Raw genomic sequence first — 17,412 nt, 5'->3', positions numbered from 1 at the left:
ATGCATGAACTGTGAGTTGATGCAATAGCAGGGACAGCACATAGCCCAAGGCTGATTACAGGGTAAAGGCTCCTTTAGCTTCTTTCAGAAGTTCTCACTAATTAGTGCAACCCTGTGCCAAAGATGTGTTTTTATTTTCACAGATTTTTTAACTCTCCTGTATACATACTGATTAAATATATCACAAGCTCCTGGAAGTCAGGTATGTCAGATGTTAGTAAACATCATTCATTGTTGGATCAATCAAATAGCCAAACAGCAAGGAAATGCAATAGCTACAGCTTGTATTCTACTAGGTTTCAGATAAAGCAAGTATTTGGATTCCTGAACATACTCAGCATTTCCCAACCATGTTCTGGCCCCTACCATTTTCTGGTCTTTCAAAGTCTCCCTTCACAGACACCTTAAGGCATTCCTAGCTCAAATCCCACCGCTTCCATCTAGCATTTCAGGTCACACATCAGCTCCTATCACATCTGACTCTATCACATATATAATGGTGATTAAAAACTGAATTGTATTTCAGTTACTTGTCTGTATTTTTTCCTTTTAATTATTGCTTCTCGGACATTAAATTTTCTTTACTGGAAAAAGTATCATGCCAATTCTAACAGTTCTGCAGCTTACTTTGAAATAATGCAGCTCTATAAACTGAATATAGAAACAAACCTAAATTTATGTACTCTTCCTTAGAAAATGAGAGCAAGGCATTTTACTATAAATTTAAACAGCATACCTTTTTATTTACAGTGAAGCCAATTGAAACAGCTACAAAAGGAAATCTTAAAAAAAAACACACACACACACATATATATACACGTTAACCAAGATAAAAATTACTTTAAATAAAGATGTTTTTTCATAATGTAAATGACTAGAGAATTTTTCATATAGTTTCAACCCTCCTCCCACAGAACAGTGTGTACAGTACGCAGAGACTATGGGGACAGGTGGCACATGGATATACGTACATACATTCAAGATGCTTCTAGCTTCTACAGACATGAAACATCTTTGAAAGAATTCATAAGAAACAGATAACAGTGGCCACCTCCAGAGACTGGTCCTGAGAAACTAGGGTCAGAAGTGGAGGGACACTTTGCACTGCATGACATTTTATATCTTTGGAATGTCAAATGCCACAAATATAGTAACTGTAAAATACTTTTTTCAAAAAAATACAAAATTAAAAAAATTTATAACTGTTCATGGTTAAGAAGTCTCTTTCCTTTGGTTATTTCTCCCACAGTCAGGACCTATAAACACAGATATCAAATTGTACAGAACAAACTGTTACTTGTCTTTAATACCAAATTTGGAGTTTCACATGTGAAAAGTAAACTGTTAGCTACAACTATTGCTATGGCCGCATGACAGTTTGAACACATACATTGTAATTTTTTACTCAAGAGTCAAGATGAACAAAATAAGACAAAATGTGTTCAACTACTGAAAATAAAAAGTTTAATATTTAATAATTTTCATTTTAACAAAAATGGGACCATAGTATACACTCTGTATTAGAATCTTGTTAGGTCATGAGCATCTTTCCACATTCATTAACACTCCACATATAAATTCTAGATCTTAGCTTTTCAGACTTTAACAATTCTGTACTAGTAAAGGTATGTATAGCTACACAGCAACTTCAAATATAACATTTATGTGTAATCCCAACAAACTAGGCTACCCATTTTAACTGTCACTGGCAAATCCCTCAGGTTTTCTTTTAGTGCTAATATACTGAGTTACATACTGACTTTGTGCCAGGCACTATACAAGGTCTTATATAAAAGTATTACTCACTGAATCCCATGAACAAACCATTCTATAAGGAAGGTAGCATCAAAATGTCCATTTCACACATTAAACAACAACTGAGGCTTAGAAAGATTAATAACTTGCCTAAGGTCACAAAGCCTATAAAAAAGCATCTGAAATCAAGCCCAAGTCTGTTGATCCTAAAGCCCACACTCTTTTTAATAGTTTCTTCTCCTGGACTGAACCCACTCTATATAGACAACACTCTCTATGACCCCCAAAACTGACTCCACTAGTTCCTTAATCTCAAAGCAGCAATACTGCTTGCTTACATTTCTATCAGGCTCCACCAGTGAGAAAAAGAATGGTGAACAGGGCCCCTCACTGCCTAAGTCCACAGCATGAATATTTCATCATCTCTTCCATATCTGATAAAAATTCTGCAAGATACATTTCACTCTACAAATTATATAATTCTCTAAAGTATCTGGGTCCATTTAGTTAATATGCAAACAGTAATTACAATATTAACATTTTTAAAAAACATACCTATGTACAAAATTTGTTGTCCCGTCAATAGGGTCAATGATCCATGTAGGGCTGTCAGTTAAGACACTTTTTTCCCCAGCTGCCACAGATTCCTCACCAATGAAACTACAAGCAAGATTGACAAATTCCAAATCTTCACACTGCATTCAGCGATTTTCAAACCTAAATATTTCCTTAGATTCAGAGTCTACTTTAAATACATAACAAAAGTCCATATACCACTTTTCTATTGTTGTTCCTTCTTCCTTCAGACTGATAAAGTGAGAAAACTTTATTTCCTCCAGAGCAAAGTCATGTGAAAAATAAAATTCAGATTCTCAAATGTAATACCAGGGTTAAGTAAAGGCACTCACATGTGAGTATGCACTCACATTTGTTGCAGATGAGAACTTACTAAGAAAATGTGGTGGTTTTAAAAAAATAATTCTACACATTCTCTCATGCTCTTCTCTTTAAGAGGGAGAACCTGACACCCCTTGCCTTGAGCATGAATTTGAACCAAGTGACTCTTTTCCAACCAACAATCAAAGCAGAAGTTACAATATGCAACTGTGAAGACTTGTTCACAAAAATGGTACTGTGGTTTCTATCTTTATTTCTCCCTCTGTCCCTTTCCCCTTCTTGCCCCAGGGGAAGTTGTCACAACATCAAGAGTTATTCCATGGAGAGGCCCAATGGCAAGGAAATGAGGGGAGCTGCTGGCAGAAAACCCTTGAGGAACCGAAGTCACCAACAATCACATACATGAATCCTTTAGCCCTAGTTGAGGCTTGAAATGCTATAGCTCTGACCAGCAGTTTGACTGTAACTTTATGAGACCCTGACCAGAACCATGCAGCCAAGCTATTCCCATATTCTTTACCCTAGAAAACTCTGAGATAATAAGTGTTTGTTGTCTAAAACTGCAATGTTTTTAGGATAATTAGCTATACAGCAACAGACAATATAGAGAACATTAAGTAAGTCAGTGAGAAAGCAAATTACCCATCAAAATTACTATGTCTACATGCCATCCCAGAACATGCTATGCAATAAATCTCAGGTGAATTTTGTAAATGGTGTCTGAGTTCACTGGTTTTCTTTCTATTTCCTTTATTCATTATTTTATTTCCTTTGCTCAATACTGAACTGTCCTATAATCCTTATGATTCTCTTTTATCCCCTTTTCACTTAGCTGTAAACCTTTTTACTAAGAGGGAATATATTTGGCCACAGCTTTAACCATTTTTTTCTTCTCAATGGCTAAAATACCAAGAACAGATAATGGCATGACCAAGAAATTGAGAATGAGGGGTGCCTGGGTGGCTCAGTTGGTTAAGCATCTAACTCTTGATTTCAGCTCAGGTTATGATCTCAGGTTTGTGAGCTCCAGCCCTGCGTCAGGCTCTGTGCTCAGCAGAGAGTCTGCTTGAGATTCTCTTTCCCTCTGCCTCTGCCCACCCCCGCCACGTGCTCTCACACTTTCTATAAAATAAATAAATCTTTAAAAAAAAAAAGTAGAGAATGACAATGTTAAAACTTTAAAATGATGACGTTTCTGCTATATGTTTCTGTAAGAGAGCCCTGATCTTAGTTTCTCTCAAACTCGTTGAGGTTATCATCCCTCTATCACATAAAAGAGTTTGCAATATAGAGAATAAAACTTCTCAATCATACCTATGGCAGGCGTTTGTCATATTAGCTTCTCAGCATCCAAACACTCCTCTTACTATGAAGGAATCAAAATACCTCCTGTTTACTCCTTCCTGGCAGCTTGATCTTGGATAAGCAATCTGAGTTCAGCAAGACCTTCCTGCTTAGGATTTGCAAACTTGAGATAATGGGGTAAAGATATCCAAAACCAGCAGTCATGAGACTACCACCAGTGGCATCTGAAGCAATGGCTCCTGGGGCACCTGTAGCTCTGCCTTTCTTCCTGATTTCTGCCTATGCCCTGCATTTAGGGCTCCTGAGCTGCCCAACACTCCAAATAAATTCCTTTTCAGCTTAAGTTAAAGTCAATTTCTGTGTCTAGAATCAAAATTTGTCTAGTACATTGACTCTAACCTAAGTTTCAACTTATCATGTGAAACTAAAATAAAAAATACCTGTGAGATGGATACTTTTCTTTTATGGAAGAGATAAGCATTTTTTCAATTTTTTGGTCAGTAGCGGTTACCAAATCAGCTGGAGAACTTTTAATCATGACATTCATTTCACCTTTTATGGCTTCACGAACCACCTAAAAAGATTTTTTGATAAGCAAATAGAAAAGCATAAATCATTTTAAATCAAACTAAAAGATAAAATATAGAAATGGCTTAAAACATTCAATCTGTCTGAAATGCTGTTCTTAAAAATGTCTTACCAAAATATATATAAAATAATCTTTTAGTGGTTATGACCTGAATACAAAATCATACAATCTTATATCCTATTTTAAATTCACAATTGTCATTAGAAAGATTTAACGACAAAATCAGAGTATTGACTCCATTGAAAATGCTTAGTAAAATGAAAACAAATGCAAATTAATCAAAATACATGTTTTATTTCACAGGACAACCACATGCTGCCCACATCCATCACATTATGGCTGACAAGATTTCTGTTCATACCTCTCCAGCTTGTCTTGCTAGGGTTACTGCATAGTCCATGCATTCCTGCCAAGGATCAGCCATCTTCTGAACAGATTTAACACAAGTCAGGACAAAGCAATTAAAAAACTCTAAGTCTTAATTATAGAATAGTTAGTTCACAAAAACATCTCAATTAGCACAATACTTTCATTCAGGTAATGAATCACACATGTACAAAATCACAAATGTAATCATTGCTTTAGAGTTCAATGTTTTTCAAGATTCACTCATAGGTCCATTAAAAAATATTCTTACCTAAACCACTTCTATTGTAGAAACATTTACATAACAAAAAAACTCTATAAAAGTGTTTCCCAAAGTGCTCATAACATCATGTTATAAAACAACAACAACACACACACACACACTGGTTTGGGGGATGGAGAAGAAATGACACATAAGTACTTTAAAACATAGCTGCATGTTTGGGTAGAGAATGAAGTGAAAATAAAAGAACACTGGGAATGCTGAAATTAAAGAAGCTTTGAAAGAAAGGCACAGAAGGTATATACTTAATTCTTGTATTTAAGTCCACTATCTTTCTATTATAACATGAGGAAAAGAAAATTCCAGGTCTAAAAATATAATAAATTTATTTCCCAGAAAAAAAATAACATATTTTTCTCTTCTGAACTGTCCAGCTTTCCACTGACTTCTGAAGAGAATATCAAAATAACTCACCACTGGCTTGACTACACTCTAAAATCGGAACCTAGGACAGTGAAGCTCTTCAGGAGATCAGAAGAATATGGCATCACTTATAAAGCAACCCCAGGGATGCCTGGGTGGCTCAGTTGGTTAAGCATCTGCCCTCAGCTCACATCATGATCCCAGGGTCCTGTGATCCAGTCCCACCATCAGCCTCCTTGCTCAGGAGAGAGCCTGCTTATTCTCCCTCTGCCTGCCATTCTCCCTGCTTGTACTCTCTCCCTTACCCTAATAAATAAATAAAATCTTTAAAAAAAAATAGATAAAGTATAATTAAACTCCAATTTTGTCACCTTTATAATTGAGAATAACTGACAGTTTCACCTTAAAGACTACTCAGAACTCCCTACCATGGTACTCACAGTGTAGGAAAGAGGAGAGGAAAGGAGGGGAGGGCAAAGGGCAGAAACAGTAAGCTGTTTGTTCCTGCTGGTAGGTTTTTTTTTTTCCTGATTTTTTTTTTTTTAATGTAAAAGGGAAGCCACTTTTCAAGTTACAGAAGTCACTGCTTAGAGTATCTCAAGAATTGTTTCCAAACTTTTCCCCCCTCCATTCTTACTCCATTCCTCTCTTCTAGGCTTAACAGAACTAGATTAACCAAACAGTGCATTTGCTTTCTTGCCAGAAACTTTGCTCAAGCCTCTCATATCTCTGCCTTCTAACAGCAACAGCACTGATATAACTCCTACCAATTCTTCAATGCCCATTTCAAAAGCTACCCCTTCTTCTAGGGATTCTCCACCTGGAATTCATTATTTGTTTAATCATTTGATAGTTATTTGCTGAATACCTGTGATACCCTGTGTACTGCATCATAATGAGGAAAACAGGCCCAATTCACTTACTCACTAGTGGGGAGTTGGATATTAATAATAAAAAAATCAGACTACATGCAAAATCGCAAACGTAATAAAGCGTAAGTAGGAGAAGTACAGTGAGAGAACCATGTTAACAGGAGAGCTTTAACTGGGCCTTAGGTATCAGATAAGCTTGCCCTGACAACATGATTAAACCAAGCTCTGAAGGACAAGTGAATAGGCATTAACTAACTCAAGTGCAGGTAAGTGAAGAGTAACTAAAACGCCTAAGTGTGACAGTTCAGAGATCAAGGGAAGGGGGTAGGGATGAGACTGGGGAGATAGTAGGCATCATCCCAGGCCAGGCCTTAAAGATAACATTTTGATTTGAGAGCCATGAAGAATCATTTCACCATGGCTATTGAAGAGAACAGATTGGAGGGTGGAGGGAAGAGTGGAGAGTGGGTACTGGGTAGACTGGATTGGAGATTTAGATTTAGGATGCAGTAGTCCAGGCGGACCTGAAGGTTGGCTTAAACCTGGGAGAGTGAAGGGAGAGGTGTTTATAGAGAAGTTTAGAGAATGGAGAGATACTTGCTTTAGGAGGTAAAGTTGGGGGCACTTAGAAATAATTTGGATATGGGTATGAAGGAGAAGAAGAGATCAGTGATGCCCAGATTTCCCACTTCTAGCAACTGAATGGATAATAGTGACATTCACTGAAGCCAAAAGTAACGGAAAAGAGTCAATCTGAAGATGCGTGTAGGAGGTGGAGAGATCAAAAGTTTAATTGGTAGAGGATGAGGCGGCTTTGTGAAGCCAAAAGGAGAAGCCAATTCGGCGGCTGCACTATGGATCCTGAGCTCACAGAAGAGATAATGACCTTCAGATATAAATACAAGCCACCTGAGTAGGCAACACTGAGTCCTGAGCCTGAACGACAGTCCCAAGGAAGGAACACACAGTAACAATCTGGGAGGACGTCTTGGCCTGGAAGAGCCCATAAACTCTGTGCATCACCCTTAGGGCCCTCAGGAATGTCCTCCTTACGTCTTGATCATTTGTGTAGGTGCCTAATATTCACAACCACTTGGAGCCTATCTCTTGATGGAAATGAGCATATTCTATTCACCTTCACTTTCCTAAAGACAAACGCCCGAAACATTCCCAACTGCTTCTGTCCATAGCCTTCCGGACAGTGGGAACCATGCCACCTTCCTATCACCTGTCCCCAGCAGCGCGACTGCAGACAGCAGGAAGTGAGGGGCTCGCACTGGGACTGCAAGACCCTGGGAACATGCCAGGTCTGAGCTTCTTTGAAAGCAGTAAAATATAAAAGAGAAAATTATTCTACGTCAGCTGCCACAAGGGTTCAGAGAGAACCGGTGGGCGAAACCGCTACACGACGTGGGGCCTTCCCCGTTGTCACCCGGAGGAAGGGGCTAAGGTAACACTGCAGGGATAAAGCCTCCCCCCCGCCCCAGCGGCCTGCGGCCTGGGTCCCGGGTCCCTGCGCGCCCACCCACTTCGGCTGGGGGAGGGGAGTGCTGCCTGCAGCACCTATGCCCACAGTTCGGACCCACACGGTCCGACGGCTGATACGAAGTCGCAGGAATGCAGCACTTACCTCAACTTGGGGGAAGTGAAACCCACTAAGCTTCCCGCGGGATCTGCGGCGGAGTTCTTCCTGAGAGAGCGAGAAGTCTCCCCGACAGGAAGTCCCACCCCTGTGGCCCCGCCTATGTGGGCGTGACTCCTTCGGGCCGCAGCCCCGAGCGCGCCAGTGTGAGGCTCCTGCCCCACCTCTCCCCGAAGGCCTTGACGAGGGTTGGTAGATTTAGCCTCACTACTTCTGGTTCCAACTTCCTTTCTGCAGGCTGCGCTTTCTTCAGAAATTTAGAAAAACTTAAGAAACTATCTTTTTGGTTCACTGTTAGTTATCTTAAAATAATCTTGCCAGAGCGCTTGGGTGGCTCAATCAGTTAAACATCGGACTTCAGCTTAGGATCCCAGGATGCTGGGATAGAATCCTGCCTCTCTGCCTCCCTCCCTCCCACTCTGTCTCTCATGAAAAAAGAAAATCTTTAAAAAATTATCTTGCCAACCGTATACCGACGACGTGCGTTGATCTAACCAGATAAAAATTTTCCAGGCTTTTGAAGAAATGTCACCAGAGTCTTCTTAAAGCCTCCTTTAAACGAACATGGTCCCACTGCCTTAGCAAAGCTGCTACAACTAAAATCAATGTAAGAAATGTTAAGTCAGAAGATCAAATCTTACACCTTATTCAAATTAAAATCACTTCACACTTCCTACCTCAAATAAACAGGAAGTCCAATCTTTTTCTAGGGGCCTCAGCTGCTACCTCACAATTGTTCTCAAGTAACTCAAGAGTGTTTTCAGTCCAAAGAGACCATTCAACTTCCAAATGCCTGAAAGTGAAAATCCTGTAAGTGCACAGCAGAGATCCGCACAGATCTGCACAGATCTGGTTTTGGCAGTGCTGCAAATTGGTCCCACACAGTCCAAACCATTTTTATTCAGTGCTGTGAGTTTAGAGGGCTGCAGAGGTCTCCATACCTAGTATATTGTTCTTGGCTTCCCAAAGGTACAATTTTTAAAGCTATGTCATATTTACAGCCATTGTTCCCACTACCAAAGATCATCTATTGTTCCAAGGTGGTTGGGAGTTAGGGAGGGGTCAGGTTCCGGCATGAGCCACATACTATGCCAGGACAAAATCTGCTTCCTGATGGGGCATCCAAGTCACCATTCCAGACTTCCCTAAAGGCAAGTTCCCTCTTCTGCATCTTTGAGATACCCTTTCCTCCCGATTGACTTCCATCCATGAGAAAGGTTCTGATTGGGCTAAGCTTCAAAACAGAAAAGAGGTGAGATCTAATGGCCTTGATATTTTCCCAGACACCTGACTATAAAAAGAGGTGGTGATTTGGGGGAAGGTCCTTTATCAAGCCACCGAGTGCTAAGGTCACACATCTGCATGAGCAGTAAGTGTCCAACTGCCCTGTATTTGAATAAAGAGGGACCACCGTGGTGATTCCTTTCCCAGCAATCTTGGGTATCCTGTTAACTCTTAAGTGTTAACTTAATTGTCCGGAGCTGATTTCCTTTAGATGGCAACTCTTTTCACTGGAGGAAAAAAAAAAAATCAGATGCCACATACCAAGACTGTACTATTTAGTGGACTTTGATTTTAAGATGATAAAAATTTACACAATGTGCAGGTCCTTAGGGATGGAGTCTCCAGAATACCTAATAAAGTTTCATGTTTTGACATAACAGATTAGAATTGCAGATAGACTTTTCACTCTTGGAACGATGTATCCTAGAATCACCCCCTCTTGAGGGTTGGAAAGAAACTATTAAAATCATCTTACCCCTCTACCTCTGGATCTTTTGTCTAACCAGTCCTGGCTATATAAAATGATTGGTGTGAACTCAAGCAATCAGACATGCTTTATGCCTCATTCTTAAAAAAAGAGTAACTTGAGTAACTTCATCCCCAACCAAATTAGATGAATGTTACCATGTAAAAACCTGTCTTCCATGAAACATCTATAAGAGAAATTATATTCCTACCTCCATCATGCACATTCAGTTGCCCTTAAGGTTACAGATCATTCAAATATGTATAGAGTAACAACAGAGTTTACTATGTGTTAAGCATTGCTCTGAGGACCTTACTAATATTAGCTCATTTAACTTTCACATCAATATCATCATACTATCATTAACCCCACTTTCCATATAAATTTAGGCCTAGAGAGACTGACTTGACCAATGTCACCCAGCTGGTGACAGAGCTGGAAGTACAGACCCAGGCGTTGTCTGGTTCTAGAGTGTATGATCTTGACCTTTATAGATATTGCTGATTAATTCAATGTTTAGTGAGAACCAACTCTATTTAAGGCACTGAGGTAAACACTGTAGGGAATTCAAGAATAATATTTGGTCCCTCCTCTCAAGAAGCTCTTTTTGTTGTTACCATACCTAGAAAAAGCAGGAGCTGTGAATGGTTATTCCTCGTCAACCTGAACCTTCTTCACTTTGTCCCATCACACTGCCTGTGGTGTTAGGTCCTAGAGTTTTATGCCAGAACCACAGACTTAAGGAATTGAGCAAGATCTTTTTTTTTTTTTAAAGATTTTATTTATTTATTTATTTGATAGAGATCACAAGTAGGCAGAGAGGCAGGCAGAGAGAGGAGGAAGCAGGCTCTCCACTGAGCAGAGAACCCGATGCGGGCCTCGATCCCAGGACCCTGGGATCATGACCTGAGCCGAAGGCAGAGGCTTTAACCCACTGAGCCACCTAGGCGCCCCTAAGCAAGATCTTAAACATGAGTTGAATACCCTCATTTTACAGATTTGAAAAATGAAATGCAGAGAAAGGTCTTATTCAAGGTCACAAGGTTAATGATAAAATGTAACTAGAAAGGCAATTTGTCTCCCAATCAATAAAGTATGTTCAGGGACACGTAGTGGTTCAGTAAGTTAAGCACCTGCCTTTGGCTCAGATCATGATCCCAGGTCCTGGGACTGAGCCCCAAATTGGTCTCCCTGCTCAGTGGGGAGCCTGCTTCTCCCTCTCCTCCCAGCTTATGCTCTCCCTTGCTATCTCTTTTGCTATCTCTGTGACTCCCCCTCTCTCAAATAAATAAAATCTCAAAAAATAAAGTATGTTCATGGAAATGTATGTAAGTTAAATTTGTGTAAGCTTAACTATAAACTCCTAAGTAGAGATTTCTGTTTAAAGGAGTCAGTAAAATATTCCATGTAGGTGATTATTTTATAAAGCAAATAAAAACCATCTACCACCATGCCAAACCAGGTCTTTTATAAATCTTGATATTCATATACTGGGTTTGGTGAAATTAGAAAAAAAGAACTCTGGTTGTCGTATTAGCTGGCAAATTAAAAAAAAAAAAATTCCCTAATACTATGGGTAAGAGAGTAAATATCACTGATAGGAAATGTTCAAAGTTTTAGGCTCCATACAGACTTATCAAATTCATACTTCAAACCAGTAGATATTTCAGGGTCAAAAGTGTAAATGCTAACAGCAGCAGCTAACACTGAGCATGTACTATATATAATGTACTTACTTAGCAGAGTAATATATGTAAAATATGACCTCATTTAATTCCATGGAATTGCATACAATTTCTGAACATGAAAGACTCCATTTTGAAGCTTCATTTTCCTTTCTAACTAGGGAATTCTTGAACTGGGCCAAAAGTGGCAACTTTTTATAAGGAGTTGCTAAACAGAACAACTGGCATCAAGACCATAAAACTATTGGTATGAGCTTATGAAGACAGAATAATTAAAACACACCAAGATTAGTTTCGTTTGATAGCACCAATTAAAGTCAGAGTAATCAAAGCAGCTCAACTAGTTAGCACCAATTAACAAGTTTTTATTTTTCTCTCTTTATCAAAATCATGTGATTACCCCAATTCTTCTTTCTCAGAATAACCTCTTGTCTTCCCCACATCAGTGGGACACTTTTCTGGTTACTAACAGAATCTGTGCTCTCTGAATTGCAATTCGGAGACCCCAAATAAAAAAACCTTTCTTATTCTCTTTTGCCTCTTTTTCTTGGATGATAATTCCTACAACAATTTGACAGAGTTCACATTATTACCTCCATTTTTTTTAGACAAGGAAACTGGACTACAGAAGATTCAGTTGCCTACAACTACAGGGTAAGGAAACGAGGGAAGCAGAATTATTTAGAGAGATTTCTCATTATTGATGCCCATAACATCTTTGGAGAAGAAAGCAAACTCAAGCTAGATACTGAAACTGCCACTGAACATTCAAAAGTGGCATAAAACAAGCACACTTTTCCTTTGGGGCCTAGTCTGTGCTTTTAGCCCTTTATTTGAGTAACCACATAAGAAATGTGCTAGACATGGGGAATATCAAAATGAATACCGTTTATACTATTATATTGTTTGTATGATTGTATTTCTCATGTTCAAGGATTTATATTTTTATTTATATTTATATATTTATATATATATAAATATATATTTATTTATATTTATATATTTATAGCAAAATAGGGTATGACAGGAACATATAGTTGTAAAACAAGCCAAGCTGGCTAGATATGATATATTAAAAAATTGAGCATTTAGAGAAAATTTCACTTACAGGTTGCTAAGCAGGATTAGCGAAAGTTTCATAGCAAGATTGACACTTGAGCCAGGTCTGCAGGAGTAATCAGAATTTAGATAAAGATGAGGCCTGCCCCTCAGGTTAACAGTGTGAACAAAGGCATATTCATGAGCTACTGAGTCATCCAGTTTGAATGGAACAGGCTGTATGTAAAGAAGTGGGAGTGGAGATAAAACTGGGAAATGAGAATGAAGTCAGATAGTACAGTGTAATAAAGAAATGGATTGCTAAGGAATACAGACTATTCAAAAGACAAAAAAGCTGGTAGCAGGGAAGAGAGACAAAGTTAGATTTTAGGAAGATTAATCTGACAGTGATTGGAGAGTGGGCAGAGGGGACAAAAGCCAGTTAAAGATTTAGGAAAGCAATAATATAGGGTAGGGAAAAAGTGGTATTACTGGGAATGAAGAGGAGATTGATAAAGATATTATTGGAAATCTTCTGTAGGAAATAACTGGACTATAAAGGAAAGAATGAAAGGAAGAAAGGAAAAAAGGGGAAAGAGATGACCCTGTGTTTCAATATAAATGGTAATGTCTTTACTGACACATGGGCAAGACAGAGGAAGTACAGTTATGAGAGCAGAGAGGCTACATTTAAGACATACTGGGGGGAAAAAAAAAAAGACATTGATTCTGATGAGCCAATGAGAGATCCAGGTCGGAATTTATATATTCATTTACTGTGTGAGCATTTACTGACTGCCTATTACATGAGAGCCCTTCCATAAATACTTGGAATATATCACAATCACTAAAGGATTATTTATTGCTCTTTACTGTTTATGAAACCCTAATAAAGGGCCATATTCAAATTCAACTCTATAAAACATTTCCAAACTAACACAGTTGAAAAGTGGTCTCCTTCCTCTGAATTTCTGTACATTTAACTGTCTGTACTACTCATGGGTTGTTTAGCACTCCCGTAGTGTCAGATTTTCAATCAGATGATAAGTGTTTTGAAAACAGGCATCATTTTAGGTATACTTTGAATCTCCCACAGTACCTCATTCAGAGTAAGAATTCCATAGTGCTTTAATTGTTCGGGATTTCTTTTTCCTTTTATCTTCTATGATAAGGATACATCTTTCCTTAACCTTGTAGAAAAGAGGAACAGAAACATTTCACATCCAGAATGCATAACCACTGTAAAATGAGTCACAGAAGCTAAGTCAGTCTTGGACTGTGAAAAAGCTGAATAATGTCAAGGGCTAAGAAACTAGCATCCCACTTTTGATAGCAACAAGTTTACAAACAGGAAGAGGCAGCACAGAAATTTTAGCAAAGGAGTACCCAAACAACAAACCCAGAGCAGGAACTAAGACACCCAATAAAGGCACCTCTAGGTTAACCATTTTTAGAAACATTCTAAAAGTCAAATAAATCCCTACAGACATAAAAACGGAATTCTAATTATTCTCTCCAAGAAGTTTGCTTTTTCAGGTATTCTACACTTGACTATTCCAACTGATGTAAGTATAAAAAGGTATATATAATTTTAGAAACAAGAATATGAAATGTGCATGATAACCCTAACATCCTACTGTATATATATAAGAACTGGTAAACATTGGGGCGCCTAGGTGGCTCAGTCGGTTAAGCATCTGCCTTCAGCTTGGGTCATGATCTCAGGGTCTGGGTCTGAGCCCAACATTGGGCTCCTTGCTCAGCAGGAAGCCTGCTTCTCCCCCTCCTCTGTTACTTCCCATGGCTTGTACTCTCTCTTTCTCTCTCTGTCAAATAAATAAAACCTTAAAAAATTGGCAAACATCAATATCAGGGCCAATAACACTGAACTGCAAGTTATCTAAACGGCCAAAAGACAACTCCTTCTAGAAGCAGAAGACATTCATTCCTCCTGGGCATATGCAGGTCATTATAAATCCAAAAGCCTAGGTTTTGCCTCCTGTGATACCAGATCTGTGTCAAAGGCAATCCATAAAGTGGCATACGAAAAAAAATTGTGTAACTAACCCAAGAATTATTGGCAAAGGTCTCTCTCACACTGTTTCAAACACCTGCAATTCAATATTGCATCCAAATGCAAATTGGTAGAATAAGCATTCAGGATATTTCAATCAATATGCATTGGCACCTTAAGAAGACCATCTTTCTTTGTTTAAGCACTTTGACTTGAACATTTCTTGAACCTTGCCTACCTTCAGAATCCCACAGTTGAACACAGTTGTCTCTCCATCTTCATCTGTCATAAGGTTTTTGATAAGGTTTTTGTCACATTCACCACTTGCAGCAGTTTAAAATCATCTATTTGCAAGAGGAGACAGCTGGAGTTTGGCCAGTCATTTTCATAACTTGATCTTCAATGACACTTTCTTCAGTTTTTATGAAAAACAGCATTTCAGTCTTTTCTATATTCAGAACACTGAGAAATGACTTCCTTGCTTCTCCCAGAGTCACAAATGACAAAAGCAGGGTAATAACAAGTTTGCTAATTGTTTTGAAAGTTTAAATAAATCACATATGCAAAACCATTAAAAAAAAAAACTAAAAAAAACATTCTTCGTGCAGGTTCAAGTGACGGTCTGAAGTTGTTAGGTAAGTTGTTTTTGCTGTACTGAAGTCTAATAGGAGGCACTATCATGCTTTTCAAAATATGAAGCTATCTAGTGAGTAACACAACTTATTTAACCTGTAGTTATGAAAATGTAAAAGCCATAGCAGAAACCTCTTTCCTCCAGACTTCTCATTTCTGCTAATGAAAAAACAATCTCCTATTTACCTGAATTCAAAATCTTAGTGTCATCATTTTTTTAATTCTCTTTCTTTCTATGGAAAACCCACACTAAAAACAGTCATATCTAAATCTAAAATAGAGATTGAAGAGGACTATAAATGGGTATTATTATTTTATTCATTCAAGTCAAAATCAAAATATTTACTGAACATGTTTGCTGGGGCACTGAGCTAGGAGCTGGGTATACAATAGTAATCCATTCAGACGCAGTCTCTGCCCTCTTGGAGCTTAGAGTCAGATAACCTCTTATTATCACTTAGAAACCTACAGTGTTCAGGGGTACCTGGGTGGCTCAGCTGGTTAAGCATCAGACTCTTGATCTCAGCTCAGGTCTTGATCTTGGGGTTGTGAGTTTGAGCCCCCTACTTAAAAAACAAAACAAAACTGTAGTCCTCATATACAAGCCTTGTAGCATCCTTAGTCTGATAATAGTTTCCTTAGACTGATGAGAGTGATTGTTATCAGGCAAAAACCGAAACTGTTTTTGATGTCCTTAAGTAGTAAAACAAAACAAAACAAAACAACAAAAAAAATTTCCTGGATGATTATCAGATAAGCTTGGAAACCTAGGAAAAGCAGATGGCTGGATCCATGGCCAAAGGTACAACCTAGTTAAAGGGCCACCACTCCTGGACACTTGGATGGTGACAGAGTGGGGCACAGGAAGGCCACTGGCATAATTTTAATCTCTACTCCTTCCTATAACACTATTCCTATTCACAGCTAGGGACAATGACATTCAATTAACCCACTTAGGTCATATGCCTGTGTCTTATGAGGAATAAGGAAGATATCAGGCTTTTTTGGAGTTCAACCCACAGGCTCACAAACCCTTTTGTATTTTCCAAACAAGAGGAGGGAGTTCTGATGCTAAGCCAAAAAAAAAAAAAAAAAAATTTTAAAGAAGAAAACAAAACTTCTTTTTTTTGGTTGCAATATTGAATTGCAGGTGTTTGAAACAGTGTGAGAGAGACCTTTGCCAATAATTCTTGGGTTAGTTACCGCAATGGTCTACTACTGAGCCTATAGATCTAGTAGTCTCCAAACATAACCATTTCAGTGGATCCTTCATACAATCATGACACAATCTTTATCAAATGAAACTCTGAAGGTTATGTATTACATATTACAGAAAAAATATTTGCCCCACTTTTGACAAGAAGTTGTCAAACCAATTTTTATTGAACATTTTTATAGGTCTTTTAAATATTCCATTTATACAGGCTACTCTTTCCAATGCGATAGATTCTGTATGTCATACCTCTTGTTTCCATGTACCACATTAGGAAAAACATGACACACTGTACCAACCTGAAAATAGGGAACGGAACTGATGTTTCTGTAGTACCTCAGTTAAATTACCAGGGAAGTTGCCTAGTTTACAATTACAAAACAGAACAGACATTAAAAACTTAATGAACCCAAAACTATCTTTATACTTGTATGACTTAATATCTTAATTTCTAATTTTTGTTGCCGAGGTCAAGGGTGTGAAAATTAAAGCTTTGTTCCCCTTTCTATCAACAGCCTTTCCCTTTGCTCATGTTCTCCAAGCCTTCTCTCCTTACCTGAAAACCGCCAGGAAAAAAACCTGACAAATCTGGGAAAAATCTGATACTCTTATCATTTACATGTATTTACTGGCTGATTACATTTAAACTGAGGTTTATATCATAGTGGTTTACAAACACATATCTAAATATAGTACGCCCCCACCCCATTTTTGGGTTTCTACTTAGAATTCTAATTGTCCACAAGCAGGCAGAAAGATACTAGGGTTAGGTGGGAAGTCAAACCCAAAAATTTCATTAAGCATACTCAACTGAAACCCCAAAAGAAAGCCTGAGAAAACTGTCTGATTTTTGTAGTTTAGAAATGAGAATGTAGAGAGACTTTCTTACCCACGATCTTGTAGGTAAGAAACTCCTGGTCCCTACAGTCTCTGAGGATGGTGGAACCTTTGTGTTTCTTCTAGACTAGTTTGCTACACTATCTGGGACCTGATCTAATTTACCTCTC

General features: G+C 38.4%; 2 protein-coding genes across 3 annotated transcripts in view; both read right to left on the bottom strand.

Annotated features, from left to right (window-relative positions):
- Window positions 1–8,107, bottom strand: part of IMPA1 (inositol monophosphatase 1) — a 34,178-nt gene extending 26,071 nt beyond the window's left edge. Inside the window, exons 1-5 of one of the 2 annotated variants that reach the window (XM_032869116.1) lie at window positions 8,061–8,107; window positions 4,908–4,973; window positions 4,398–4,531; window positions 2,311–2,415; window positions 737–782 (exon numbers count right to left, since the gene is read on the bottom strand). In XM_032869116.1, the coding sequence (XP_032725007.1) occupies window positions 737–782; window positions 2,311–2,415; window positions 4,398–4,531; window positions 4,908–4,970 (348 nt within the window). In that variant the 5' untranslated portion in view covers window positions 4,971–4,973; window positions 8,061–8,107. The remainder of the gene's footprint in view (window positions 1–736; window positions 783–2,310; window positions 2,416–4,397; window positions 4,532–4,907; window positions 4,974–8,060) is intronic. The other variant, XM_032869117.1, reaches the window with a different exon arrangement.
- Window positions 8,108–8,172: 65 nt separating this feature from the next.
- Window positions 8,173–15,092, bottom strand: SLC10A5 (solute carrier family 10 member 5; the record flags this gene model as incomplete). The annotated part of the gene is given in 12 exon segments (XM_032869236.1): window positions 8,173–8,319; window positions 13,723–13,832; window positions 13,835–13,861; window positions 13,864–14,046; window positions 14,049–14,111; window positions 14,114–14,217; window positions 14,408–14,473; window positions 14,475–14,684; window positions 14,686–14,821; window positions 14,824–14,856; window positions 14,859–14,960; window positions 14,963–15,092. Coding segments are annotated over 12 exon segments (1,311 nt in total), but the record flags the coding sequence as incomplete, so codon positions are not given.
- Between the last annotated feature and the right edge of the window lie 2,320 nt (window positions 15,093–17,412).

The sequence above is a fragment of the Lontra canadensis genome, unplaced genomic scaffold (assembly GCF_010015895.1).
Source record: "Lontra canadensis isolate GAN:19392208 unplaced genomic scaffold, GSC_riverotter_1.0 scaffold37, whole genome shotgun sequence".
In the NCBI taxonomy this organism is placed as follows: Eukaryota; Metazoa; Chordata; class Mammalia; order Carnivora; family Mustelidae; genus Lontra; species Lontra canadensis.
This window is presented reverse-complemented; position numbering and strand designations above follow the sequence as displayed.